General features: G+C 37.6%; 1 protein-coding gene and 1 long non-coding RNA gene across 3 annotated transcripts; one reads left to right on the top strand and one right to left on the bottom strand.

The window, feature by feature from the left end:
* Positions 1-363: 363 nt before the first annotated feature.
* LOC149935951 (endoplasmic reticulum membrane sensor NFE2L1-like) lies at positions 364-4,859 on the bottom strand. Of its 2 annotated transcripts, none has more exons than XM_090180910.1 (6): positions 4,722-4,859; positions 4,574-4,653; positions 3,005-4,503; positions 2,576-2,941; positions 2,018-2,228; positions 364-1,559 (listed from the first exon to the last, which is right to left on the bottom strand). In XM_090180910.1, exons 3-6 carry the CDS (start codon positions 4,275-4,277, stop codon positions 926-928), a joined length of 2,484 nt encoding a protein of 827 aa, XP_090037036.1. In that variant the 5' UTR covers positions 4,278-4,503; positions 4,574-4,653; positions 4,722-4,859; the 3' UTR covers positions 364-925. The 2 variants fall into 2 exon arrangements, with proteins under 2 accessions (XP_090037036.1, XP_090037035.1); XM_090180909.1 differs by having other exon boundaries at positions 4,598-4,653.
* LOC149935950 (uncharacterized) lies at positions 4,437-6,621 on the top strand. The gene is made up of 3 exons (XR_016482317.1): positions 4,437-4,607; positions 4,801-6,374; positions 6,441-6,621. It is a non-coding gene; the product is annotated as an uncharacterized LOC149935950 (long non-coding RNA).
* The last annotated feature ends 7,449 nt before the right edge of the window (positions 6,622-14,070 follow it).

Below are 14,070 nucleotides of genomic sequence, written 5' to 3'. Positions count from 1 at the left end.
TTGTTGCTCCTAGGTGACATTGACGAGTAGGCTTGCTTACATCAATTCTTTAAAAATTTGTATTAAGTGACAAATGGCACAAATTTCATAAACGTCTTCCATAGTTATATTTCCCCACTCAAGAGATTACATATTAAACAAAAAAATATACTCTCTGCTTGCCAGAAACCGAAATAAAAATCAACAATTATGACAATTCTAATTATTATACTCACTATTTTCTGTTAAGTTATGAATGGAACTGCAGTATAAAAATAGTGATAATGAATTTAGTTGAACTAACGTTTTTCAAATTTATCACAAAGTGTCAATTCAAACCCTTTAGTAGTTAAATAATTGAAAAATAAAGATTACACTTGAAACTACATTTTAAGTACTTTTGTAAAATGGTGCAAAACATTTAGAAAAAAAATATTTCACAAAACTGTAAGTAATTGTAATTCAATGTTGATGGCAGTTTATTTTAAAGAGACTTTCAACTGACATTGAAAAGTGCGTGGCACCAAGCCAATATTTATTTCATATAGCGCCAGTGAACTTGTGTAATTAATAGGCCAGGGGGACTTAGTTGGAAATTTATAAAAATAAAACAGATTCGAGAATTAGACAAGTCTACTTCTAGACTTAATTGTGGTAACAAATAAAGAATTGTGTTCAACTGTAAGAATTTTGAGAAGTGACGTAATAGCGTCATATACTGGCAGCGGCACTCTGTCTAAATATATTACCAGTATCATTAAGGTTAACAAATGTTAAATATTTCCACTAATCAGGGGTAGAATTAATTTCCAACACCAGTATATCCAAGCCAAAATAGCTGGAAAGATGATTAAAAGCTCAAATCTTGAAAAGTGAAAAAAATAAAATAAAGCTTTCCATTAGCTTTGATATTTAACTAAATTTCCTCAATAACCATTAGAAATGATCATTTTTTGTGAGCTTTTCTTTTAACTCTGGCACCTCCATGCCCATTGCTCTCTCCGGAATTTTCATGGTTATTATATCTGGTGGAATTATTAATGATAGGAATTTCAGACGAAGGTCTCAATTCCCGCGTATGTCTATTAGGGAAATAACCAGGGGGATCTGGAGGGCCAGGGTTGGGGCCCATGTCGCAAATAAACTTGTACAGTTTATGATATTTTGTTAGGTATAAGTCTCTTCGACGGCTTATTAGGGATTGTTCGTCACTTAATTTTTGCCTTTCAGCCTCAAGCTCTTCCAAAGTTTGCTGAAGCTCAAAAATCTGGTCCATTTTCCGTTTACGGCAATTCTGAGCGGCTATTTTATTTTTGCCTCTGCGTCGAATATCTCGTATCAGAGTTAGCTGTTCGTCAGTCAGCTCGTATTTGGTCAGTCTTTCGTTGAATTCATCAATAGGCAGAGTCGTGATCTCTTTAGTAGTTAGGGGCAAATTTAATTCCCTGGCACGTTTTTCATCTCGACTACTGTAGTAGCTTTCTCTTTCTTCCTCAGTTCTCATTGAGTGCTTATGCGCTTTTTGACTGTCCTCATCTCTCTTGTCTCTGTCAAAAGGGGCATCATTTGATTCCTCATCCCTATAATACAAAAATTAATAATTTAATCAGTATCAACTATCAAGCTTAATAAATAACAACAATTCATTTTTACTTACAATGATGTCAAGAATGTATTTAGGCATATTTATATTTAGGGATAAAATATATGTTGACATTATCCATAGCCAACGAAATGGTCTTATTTTACATGTCACCCGCATGTTTCAATGCATTGGAAGACATAAGTTTTAAGGAATCAATGAGATACTGATCAGATTTGTTTTGACTTTTAAGGGAATGACATACTGTCAGACTTGAGTTAGATTGGGAGAAATACTGAAGATTGTTTCTAGGACTGTTCACGAGCCGAGCTGAGCGAGCTTTTTGATAGCTTGGCTTGTCTCGACTCTAGTTCGTGAACAGTCCTAATTGCCTCAACATATTCATTATCCCTAAGTATAAATAAATACAATCTTGATGATATAATAAAGAATTACTTGAAAATATCTTTTGGGTATGTATGATTGTGCAAAAAAGAATTGAAAGGTCTTGTTGACCCTGAAGCTGATTTTTGATGCGAATTAGTTGGAAGGTCACCAAATCTTCTAGATGAACCAACTAATGAATTGGGGGAAACGTTGTAGCGTTGATGAAGATAGCTACTTTTATCACAACCACTGTCACTACTATAGCCATTTGCATTAGAATCTAAATTTGAAAACAAACCAATTAAATAAATGCGTAAGCGTAACAAATCAGGGTTGGTACTTTTTTAATTTTTTTTATAAAAATCAAATCAATCAATTTTTTGATTGAAATAGAATCTTTTTGATTTTATTGATTTTTTCCTGTATAATTAGCGGTTATTTTACTTTTATCAGTTAGAAAATCTTGAATTAAATGAAATCTTAATTAAATTTAATTTTTATTTAATATTTTAGTTAGCTCAGATTTTCTAGGCATTTAAATTCTTAAAAACCTATTTTTTGCCATTTTCTATTCCTCCATTGAAATTAAATCAGCCAACCCTGTAACCAATAAGTCAAATAAATTACCACTCGAATATTTCTTTACACGGTATGAGGCTCCGTCAGTCTCCATACTATTATCAATACCAGAACCACTAACGGAAGAGGCTGATGACGTTCCATTACTACTATCACTGCCCCTTTCATTCCAATTCTTCTCAACTCTTTGATAAGAAATAGCATCATCGTGCCACTCATTTTCCGAACCCATGCAAGATACGGCGGAATCATTTGAAGCTTGAATTTGCGCAGCTAATGCAGCATCTTTATTGTCCTCGTTTGAAAATGAAGCTGAAGCTGAAACATTCTGATTCATAAGATCCATCACGTCTTCATTTAATAAGGAAGCCAAGAAGTCATTATCAGAAGTGAAGTTATCTTGCAAAAAATTGTCTGCAAAAATTATAAGTAAATAATTAATATAATATTAAAATTATATTGTAAAAACTAATTTACCTGGAATATCATCAAATTCTGTCAATGAGGGGAGAGGATTGTTCGAAGCAGTTTCGTTGGTCATGAGCGAGAGAAGAAACTCGTCTATCAAGTCATTTGCGTTTGTTTGGTCTTCTAACGGTATCGGTAAAGTACTGTTGCGTAACAAGGCATCTGAATAGTTCATGTTCGATGCTCCCATGGCCATTGGAGTCACATTATCATTCAAGCTGTACGCATTATCAACCAAAGGAGGAAGAGTCCAATTGTTGTTAGCACTAGTTGTGTTAAAAGCACGTGCTTCTAGTGCCAAGTTAGAAATTTCTTGAAGTTGTTCAAGAAGAGGTTGATTTGAATCACTTATGTTGTAACGGTCAATGGTAGAAGGAAGGGTTGAGACTGTGCTTGATGGAATCACATCCAAATATTCATTCAATATTGGTGCGGGAATTGGTTGCTGATAAGCATCGTGGTTGTTTGCAACCTGACCATATGTTACCTCTGTTACATCACTTACTTCGTCTTTTACACCCTTGGACTCGGGTAAACTCAAGTCAATATCATTTTCAAATAAATTGAAGGCTTCTTCCAAAGATATATCAAAATCATCACTGGGCACTTCTTGGAGAGTTGGAGCCGTATTGTTGCTGTTTGTTTCCAAAATAATATGTTCCCCAGTTTCAGAATCAATTCTGTAAGAAATACCATCCCAAGGATTGGGGAAGATTTCAGTCTCATTGACAGCTTCACTTTCACTTTTTTTCGTAAGAGCGCTGTCTTTGTATACTGTGTCTTGATTTTTCTGATTATCAGCGCTCCAGGAACCATCATACACATCTCTGGAAATACCCAGATCAATGTCCTGTTTCCACAAAATCTCTATGAGATCCATGTCTTCTTGAGTTAGATCAGAGTCACTGTTTTCTTCTTCTTGAGTTTGATTTCTTCCTGATATGTCACTACTGCCGTTTGTTAAAATATAAGCGAAGATATTGTTCTGGGGTGGATTGCTTTCCCAGTTGGGTCGATTGATCAAGGAATTAAGGTCATTAATGAACAAAGTCCTAGCGATCGAATCATCAAAGTTTTTAGGGTGGATATATCCGTGCAAACGATTATTAAGGTTATGATGAAAATTTGTTTGGGTATAGGCTGAACTGGGCCCTAATATTTCTTCACGTGTTAAAGGTTCTAGGTTATGTAAAGAAGAACTTCTATAAAGCTCCGGATATAGACGAAGCAAACTTAAAATCAACGACAAATGGAATACATCCCAGGCAATATACTTCTTCATGATATCTCGGGCAGAACCCTTATCAATAAGCTGACTTGATCAGGCTCATCACTAGCACTGCTACTCTCTTAAATCGAGATAAACACTGCTCACGCTTGACAATCAGATGTTTACGTAATATCTGGCATTGGCACAAGTTCAAAAACAAGTTTCTCTCGGAGACTTCAGAATATATGGGCTACAACTTTTAGTTCTTCTGACGAGGTCTATGATACACTATCATATCCTATATTAATAGGGAGAGGCGGTTACTGGTTAGGCTTAATGGCTGCGGCAAATATTAGTCCGGTGCTCACACGTTATTCTAAAAATATACGAACCATCCAAGCGGTAAGTAGGTACGGTGTCCGATAAATTGAACAAAGGAAAAATTAGCCTAAATGGTAAAGCTATTATTAATATAAAAACTTATTAAACAAGAATAACTAAATGACCTAGATATACCTATGTAGCAATTTTTACTATACTTAATACGGTATTAAACGACACTCTCTAAGTTAAATATTAATTCTAATTTTTAAAGGAAAACGCTTTGGAAAACGACGTCCTTCAAATAGACTCTTGCTCTTTCTTCAAAACAAAATGACGTCACCTTTTCGCTTTACAACGTAATGATGCAAGCGGCTGGCTTCCCGGGCATGCGCGGTAAACAGCCTCTTTTTTTTGTTCTCCAGAGGAAAGTGGCATTTACGTTTCGCAATAATTCTTATTATCGTTTTCACGTGTGCCAAAACCTTTTATGGTGGCCTAAAAGTCAAGTGTCGCTGTCGAGTTTCTTCGGCGCAAACCAGGAAAACCAAACCAAAAATTACAAGAAGCCGCGGGGCTATATCGTTTCGAACGTACGTAAACATTTTGATACAGGGTATACGGCTCTCGATAACGGCGCCAAATTCAAATACTCCAACGATCGTAACCAAAATAACGAACTCGATTCCAATTAAATAAGTCACAATACTTTCATCATTACTAAAAATAAATTATTTGGGTTAGAACGTAAAACTTGTAAAGAGAGTTTATTTTGGGAGGTTGGAAAAGATGTCGCGATGATGGGAGTTTAGAAATTTACAGAAACTTCGAACGTTGCCGCCCTTTACAGGCCTCCGCTTATTTATCCGCCCGGGAAACGTTAATCTCCAGCGGGAAACTCAAACGGGGCTCAATTTTTATCCGTCACCACCCTGGGGGCACGCGTCAAACACTTCGCTAGTCCAGGCTGCGAGTTTGGCAAAATCCAATCTACATCGTTCGATGACAGTAATGTCAACAAAAAACGGGGGCCTTCTAGTCTCCGAGCCATTGTTTCCCACCGAAGGGACTTTCGACGAGATAGGATAGTTAATGACGCAACGTATTCCCTGCGATCTCCCGGCCCCGTTCCCTCCGCCCTCCACTGGCAATTTTGCTCTCCGTCTCCGGTCCGCAACAAGCGCGTGTTGCCTGCGAGCGACGAGAACGCTTTCCCTAAATACCCCGGCTGCAGCCCATCGACAAAGAGAGGAGAGATAGGGCCAAATTAATTAGTTGTGGTTTCCCTATCGTCCTTATACTATTGGGAGTCGAAGTAGGCCAATTTCGATTCCCATCTTATATCGCACTGCGATACATAAACTAAAGCCCTTAACAGCGCGACGAACTATCGAGTTTTCCGCAGTTTCGTTTCGACCGAGATGATGCAGTTTGTTAAACATTGTTTACTTTCTAAGCCGCTACCGTGGATTAATTAACTAGCTTTGTTAAAGGAACGGCAAATTAAAATGTTAAAATATGTGTTCCCAAGATATGGGCTGCTTTCCGGACCCAAATAAAACCACCACTTTTCTAGGTGGTTTCTTTTCACCTGTTATCGGACTAAAAGTGTACTCTTTTTACCCTAAAACATTTTATTCGCCTGTTACGGCAAAGAATATGAGAGTTACTCTTCCCCATAAACTATTCGCTTGTTCAGGAGTATTAGGGCTACTCTCTTTACTCCTTCTGAAAAGGAGCCTGTGTAAAGGAGTAAATTGAATTTTGTCGTCTGATAGCCAGAATTTATCTGCTAAAAGGCCACAGGGAATGAACCGGAATTGAGTACAATATCCGACTTATTATCCGGTCAGTATAATGGTCTACAAACTCTGTAGTATCCAAAATTCAGCGTTTGCTATATTTTTTCAAAAGGCGACGCTAGTTGTCGAGGGCTACGTTGAGAAGATGCACTTTGGAGAGGATAGCTGTTCTGAAGAAATTTCATGGTAAAATGACTAAAATCGGCGTTTGACTTCCAGAAGTATTCGTGACCGAAAACTATCGCTACGCCCCCTTTGTTTCGCCATTGAAACCTAGATAGGTAGCGGCTAAAGCAGACGCTATTAGTTTTTCCTCATCGTTGTTCGTAAAATTTGACAAATATAAATAATGATAATTGCCTTTCCATATAATTTTTACATCGTTTGCTTATATTTTGATAAGTTTATCCTAAGTGCATTATATTGTTACATAGTGTGACATGCACAAGACAGACTCCATTACGGTCTTCGTCACAGTTTTGCGTCCGCTCGCTAACGCGTCACACGTAGCCTTTGACAGCGTCTCGCTAGGGGGAGATTTTCTTCTTGTGATGACGTCAATCCGTTACTAGCTCTCAATTAAATTAAAATTTTCCCCAAAGTGACAAAGTTATGGAACAATATTATAGAATTATCGTTTATTTAAGAAAAAACCGTTCTTATGAATTTTTAATTTGGCTGTAACAGACGCCAGATCATAGGCGCTATCTTGGAGAAGCTAGCGCCGTTACGCCACCTAGACTCGTTTCGGTCATTAGGCGAAGCTATAAAGTAAATTTGGTCTTAACCAACTGGTTAAAATGGGAAAACAAAAAACACGTGACTATACCAGTCAACTTCGATTCCGTATCTCGTGTTCATAGTTGGCCGTTTGAAGGTAAAGAAAGATACTGCAGACAGCTAATTAACTTCTACCTTTTTATTACAAGATGTTTTAAATAATAATAATTAGATAATTTAGATTAATCGATTAAAATTTAAACCACCATAGATGCTCTGCAGTTTTCCACAAAGTCACGTGACTACCTTCTTTTCAGCCCCCCTGGACATTATTATTTCACCTATTTGACTAACCGGATCTGCTATCACCAGCAGTGGCGTAAATAGCGCCCCCGCAGACCCCGCGGTGCGGGGGGGGGGCAAGAACTAAGGGGCCCCCAAACGTTTATGATTAAAATCGGTGGAATTTAAAAGGGCCCCAAGTCGTTTTTCGCGGGGGGGGGGGCGTAGTTCCTAGTTACGCCACTGATCACCAGATTATGATACGGAAGAGGAGGAGCTACAAAATTTCACTCCGATGTTGCAAACGCCGGTGTGGCCCTTTAAAGCAAAATAATGTGGTCTTGTTTTCTACAATAAGTTAGAAATTATCCTGGTGCATGCACGATTTTTTAAAACCTTGGAAATGATCAATAAACAAGTTCTGTGGAGAAGCCACTTTCTACGGCGGATAAACTCTATTTGTTTTCAAAGGTATGTATGAAGAAAATTTCAAAGATAAACCGCCCAATTGAGACCACACACGAAGCCTATAATAAAATAATAGCCAAGCAAACAATTTGGGGTAAAAAACTCGAAACGAGCGCCAATTCTAAAAAAAAAGTCTCCCACTTCAAGTTTCTCAAGTATTTTACTAAATAACATTCTAAAGCCCCATTTTCATGCTCGCTGGTAGCGGGTAGAAATCGACAGCGAGCATGAAAATGGGGCTTTAGGGTGGCTATATTTTTAAATTTTTATCCCCGTTAGTAGTTACGTTCCTTTTAAACATAAGCTAACGCAAACGAAACCACAGAAAGAATTTTAAATGAAGATTCATCCCAGAACTGTTTAACTTTAAATGTTTATAAATAGACAAGTATCATTTTCCTAAAAATTGGCTTGTTTTCTAAAGGTAACGGCGAACTATAAGTGTTTTAAAATACACGAGGCAAACAATTTTTGGAAGTTAGCCGGAGGGCGTTTGCCTCAATACACTTTCCGCGAGAATTTGAGTACTCCATTTAATGTAGGCAAACTTTTCAAAAAGTGAAAAGTTTCCAGAGAACGGAAGAATATTTCGGAAGAAAAACCCTATTACCGAGAAACTGCAGTTTCTATTTATATAACTGGAGGCGACCGAGAACCGAAGGAGCGTTTTTAGGCCGACATTTTCGTATAGTACCGCTCGAGGTGCTGAACTACTCGAGAACGTGGCTCCATCTGTAATCTAACTTGGGAACTATACATTACCGGAAAATTCGCCGAAGAGAAGCGAAGAAGGAAGAGAGTATTACCGCTAAAAGCTTTTAGTCTAATGAAGGTTCCGTCTCTCTCTTTTTTTAGATTTCTCCGGCAAACAAACTAGGTTTCTATTAGTGGGCCTAGGCTTAACCTTTTATGTAGGCTTATAACTCTTAACCCCTATGACCCCGCAAAAGTGGAAATGAACCATTCGGCCTTTCTTTCTTCTTTCGTTTTTTGTTCGCCCATACGAAGAATGAGCCTTAGATCATGCCAGTGTAGTTCAAATATTTGCTTGACAAACCTTTTCCCAAAAATCTTTACACAAAGGTTTTTTTTTTCCTATTTCCTATCACAGACTACTTCGGACGAGTCGAACCTTACCTAATACGAAACGAATGACCACTTTACCTCCTCTCTTACCTTTAAATACGCTATCAACTAATCCAAAACTAGGGTTAGTTTTTAGTGGTAAAATTCTACTAAATCTTTTTTTTTATATAAATAAGTATGCTCGAACAAGTTAAATTCCAGAGGAAATTGAAGAAAAGATGTATAGAAATAGAGATGATGAGAAGACGCGAAGAAAATTTTAAAGGAGAGGAGAGGGGAGATGTTTTTACGAGCGGAGTTTTCCGAAAAAATATTCGGTAATGAGTTTCTTGACTCGCTCTCGGAGGAAAAGTGTCGGAGATCTCTCAGTTGCGGAGGCAACCAGCCAAAATAAATTAATTTGCGCCGTTGTGTGTAAACCGTAAATTGGTGTTACGATACATCCCAGCGAGTAAAAGATGTATTTATCGAAAGTGAAACAAAAATAGACCAAGAGAGGTCGCTTTTAAACTGTCAAGCGTTGGTTGGCGTTCTTTCCACGCCAGCTATAAAATACGTAAAAAGGGACACCGTTTCAACTTGACAAAAATACACGCGTTCGAAAAAAAAGCGGAAAGTTTGTGTACACTCTTCAATCACACAGCTCGATTATAGTTTTGTTTTAAAGTTATATACGTTTTATCAAATGGTTTTATTCTAGAAGGTTAATTTCGCGTTGCGTTCGAGCAAAAGTTAATAAATATGTATAGCGTAAGTGTGTCAGTTTATTATCTTCCAGATAATAAGAGATGGCCAATACTGAAACGCAAAACTCGCGTGTCCCGAAGCTGAGCTTATGTCACAAGAATAATTATTTTTCAAATAATAAGCAACAAGCCTTATATGTTTTTCTCTTAAACCGAATCAGTGAAAAACCCATTGATTTCATCAGTGGTGGGGCCAGTGGCGTAGACAAGGGGGGGTTTCCGGGTCCAGACCCTCCCCTTGGGCCTACCTTTGACTGTACTAAATTTCCACCCCCTTCTCAACCCCCCTCTTAACATTCACACACTTCGACCGCCCCCCCTTGGCGAATTTCTGGCTACGCCACTGGTGGGGGCCCATAGGCCTAGTCATTAATCCGGCACTGGAGATGGCGCATTCAATGTTAAATTCACGTTTCCAAATGGTAACGTGACCTCTGGGGGCGGAGATTTTAAATAGATATACTTTCGTGTCACGTGATCAGCTCTGAGTTCTTGAAGATTTATCAAGTAGTTTTGCTTGAGTAGATAAGTTGCCGAATGTCGCCACCACAGTTCTAAGTTAAAATCGCTCCTCGTTGAGTGTATACCGTCCCTTATTTGTTGGTCTAAGCCTTTTAATGAGAGTAGTTTTATATTTTTTTGTGAACTTGAGACTGTGTCATTAGCCCTAATACGTGCTCTTTGCAAGCTGTAGAAACAGTACGTGATAATTAATTTTTTTAAGTTGCGTATGGTTCTCGCTAGAGGCGCTGATCAATTTGGGAATGACGTCAATTTCACGTCACGCAACCAGTAGCTATCAGTAATTATTTCGACCAAGTGACACACTTACGGAACATAATTATTGACTTATGATTTTAAAGAGAGAAACTTTCTCTGTTTTGTTATTGGGGCGATTCTAGAATAATTTCCTATTTTTATCTAATCGCGCAATAGACGTTACGGGTAGAAAGCGAAATAAGTTGTCGTGAGAGGGAGGGTCCGCACGCTAGCAACTCATTTAAAACGAACCTTGTCGATCGACACTCCCCCTCGCGACAAATCCACTCCGGAAAATCGTCTGCTTTTGGTCCACCTCCCTCTAAAGAAATAAATGTAAAAACTTCAGAGGCAATTTACTCAGTCGCCCAATTTTGTTTTAGCTGACACGCTCGACATACTTTAATATTAAAAAGAGGGAACTTATTTTAAAATAAATTTGCCAAATAAAAGAGTTAATTTATAATTACGAACTAAGCACCAAAAAATCGACATTAATAATAGAGTATGAACTTTCGTATTTATGGTAAATCAAAGAAGATTAATCTTCTTTGGGTAGATCAACGAATTTCACATTTCTGCCACCAGATTAAACAGAGGTTAGGGGTGATTGGCGCTAGTTACGTTAAAAAAGTAGAAGCAGACGTTTTTTTTATTTAGTTTCTACCATTGAGTTAGGAATATAGTACTTCTAGAGCCATAATTTGTATTTGATGGCACTTTCTTGAAATCACGTAAGAACCGAAACAGTTATTATTAAATTAAATAATATATATTTAAATTAAAAAGTTAATATTGTTAAAACAAATAAACACCTGGGGTAATGTTGTCTTCGGAAAACGTAAAATGGAAAATTATAATCATTATCTATGTAGCGTCTGACGAAGGACCACGGTCCGAAAGTTCCCAATATTTTAATCAAAGTAAATATTTCTAAATTCCATGAAGTAGCAGTTCTTTTTTATCACAAATCTTTTTAACCATTTTAAAATAGAACCATAGATCGAAAATTTAAAAGTTATTATTAGTCGGTGGCGTCATCTACCGCAAGTTAGTTGTGGTAATAATTTAAGCCAGTGGCGCTATCTACCACTAGAGTGAAACGAGTATAAGCAGACGACATTTAAATTATATTTTCTTTGAACGATAGACGACGCCACCGACTAATGATGTATGTTTCGGTTCGTACATGATTTCCAGAAAGTATGTTTTGGTTCGTACATCATTTCAAGAAAGTATTCCTCAAGACCCCAGCCGCAGCAGATATAAATTGTGGCTCTAGAAGTACTATATTCCCAACTCAATGATTTCAACAACCATTATTAAAAAGCCCTTACTAGGGCCCTTACATTTTTGAATACGCAATAACGCGTAAATTTTCCTTTAGTAAAATCACTATAAGTATATTGGGGCTAATTTAGCTCACAGGGCTTATTTTAAAACGGCTCGATCTTTGGATAGGGGTAAACAAAGACGCTCGCTTGGTTTAAATCCAATCGACGAGTGTCCTCAGCAACTTGGCGGCCAATAATATTAATCTTAGTTAAAGATCGAGTTTGGAGAGAAGCCCCTCTCGGAATTTTGTGGTCGTTCCCCGGTCCTCGCGTCTTCAGTCTCTATATATCGGCAGTCGAGGCTTAGCGCCCAGCCGAGGCTTAGGGCCCAGCGGAGAGTGCGGCGGCGGAGGGATATCGCCTAAGAATCGGTGAAGTCGGGGGGGAGGGGAAAAAAGGGGTGTCTCGAAGTACGGATCGAACTCGGGTGGAATGGAGCGGGCGGGAAGGTAAGGAATATAATCAGGGAATCCAAATTCAGCATACTTGCGGAACGACCTAGGCTTAGGTGCGTGGCGAGAGGAGTGCCTTCGTGGATTCGGGATTCGTTGACGGTGCCGTAGAAGCTAAAATCCGCTTCGTAGTTTTAATCCACGTTTGAGTGTGTGGCGTCGCTGCCGAGCGACTTGCGGCGGCGGTATAGGCGCGGGGCGGGGAGGGAAGGCAACGAGAGGCGGTTTCCGGCTCTTCATTGGTAAGATTCCCCGTGTTTGGCCAGTCCTTAAAGGAGGAGCTTGAGTCTCTAAGGTCATAAAACCCACGTGACTGCGAACTTTATTCTACGGAGGCAGCAGCCTGAAATGTATTTTAGCGGCGTTCGGTTTGATATTTTGACTATCAGTTAAAGGCCTAAGTTTCGATTAAGGGAAAATCTTGTACGTATATATACTACATAGGGAATAAAAATACTAATAAAGAAAAACGCGTATAAAATGGAAGATTAAATCAATCGAAATCTACTCGCGATTGTAGTCGAATATTTTATATATCTCTTTTTCCAGTCGCTAGTATCTTAATCATATTATTAAAGATTAAAAGTATAATGTAATAAAATAATATTAATATAAATATGTAACGTAGAATCGCGGTCGTTCCGTTGTTAGTGGCAAACGGGGATAGAATAAAAATACGCTTTTTATATTTGATATTAAATGGAACACGGATTTCGGCCGGTATAATGGAAATTGAGCGGAATAACAATGTGTCATTAGGCTATAGAAAGTGAACTGAATACCGGTATCAAATGCGCACTCTTTTTCGTATATCCGGATTTAAAACGACCATTGTAAATAAATAAACCAAATTAACAGTTTTATTTATTTTTTAAAAACGTAACTACGACTTATTTTAAGTTAAGTGCTTGTTAATCACTAGGCGTCTAGGACGACTTATATTAATATCACTTGAATTAAGTACTTTAAATATTAAAAGCGGTTTTTAAAAATAAAAATAATATAATTAATATATCAAATTTTATTAATATAATATAATGTAATATCAAAAGTAAATGAACCGAAGTTATCAGACTGCTATACTCCTCATGTTGGAGGCGTTTTCCTTCTGAAGTTACATTTCGAGGGGTAAGACACTCTCGGATTACTTGTACACCGAGTTCGAGTACTTAGTACTGTTAAAGGTACGGATTTTTAAGAGTTCACGAACTCTAATTAGCACAGTCAGAGGTACGACAGTGTACACCGAGTTCGCGGCGTGACCAATCGCTCGTATTTGAAATTTTGCGCGCTCCTAGGCCGAAAAAAACACGTTTTTGTATTTATGAAACCATTTTTTATACATGGAAATAGCTATACCCACAATTCCCAAGTGCAATTTATCGCTTCGAAATACGGGATTGGAAATTAGCTTTTATTTGACTCGATTTTCTAATCATTTTCATAAGGAAAACGCCCTCTGATTCTGAGCACTATTTCGATAACTTCGGTTCATTTACTTCTGTTAATATTGATTAAAAAATGAAACACTTCTAAATCTGTCATTTTTACTTTGTATAAATAATATATATAATAAAATGAATTGAGGATTTCAACGAATAATAAATGGTTATTATATAAGAAATATAAGAAATTTTATTTATTTATAAAACTATGACGTTCTTAGCGCACAAAGCACATTTTTATTAGCCATTTCATTACAAAATACACCTGACGACCTTATAGGAAAACAAAATGTAATTTTGTAGATAACGCGTTTCGGCGTTAAAACAGACCAGCTATTTTTCGTTGTAGATACGAAGTAGAAAAAAAAACAGGTGGATTTTTGACAATAGGGTGCAAGGTAGTATAGAGGAAATATTGGTAGGCAAAACCATTTGTAGCACGTGCCGCTG

The sequence above is a fragment of the Leiobunum rupestre genome, chromosome 7, assembly GCF_980474605.1.
Source record: "Leiobunum rupestre chromosome 7, qqLeiRupe1.1.hap1, whole genome shotgun sequence".
In the NCBI taxonomy this organism is placed as follows: domain Eukaryota; kingdom Metazoa; phylum Arthropoda; class Arachnida; order Opiliones; family Sclerosomatidae; genus Leiobunum; species Leiobunum rupestre.
Note: the sequence above shows the minus strand (reverse complement) of the source record. Positions and strands in the feature narration are given on the sequence as shown.

What these genes read in the sequence shown, in the direction of transcription:
- LOC149935951 (XM_090180910.1), bottom strand. Translation starts at nt 4,277, where the DNA reads ATGAAGAAGTATATTGCCTGGGATGTATTCCATTTGTCGTTGATTTTA. An exon ending in AGAATTTGATGATATTCCAG is followed by an intron (nt 2,942 to 3,004) that starts GTAAATTAGTTT and finishes TAATTTTTGCAG; the next exon opens with ACAATTTTTTGCAAGATAAC. An exon ending in TACCCAAAAGATATTTTCAA is followed by an intron (nt 1,560 to 2,017) that starts GTAATTCTTTAT and finishes TTTGTATTATAG; the next exon opens with GGATGAGGAATCAAATGATG.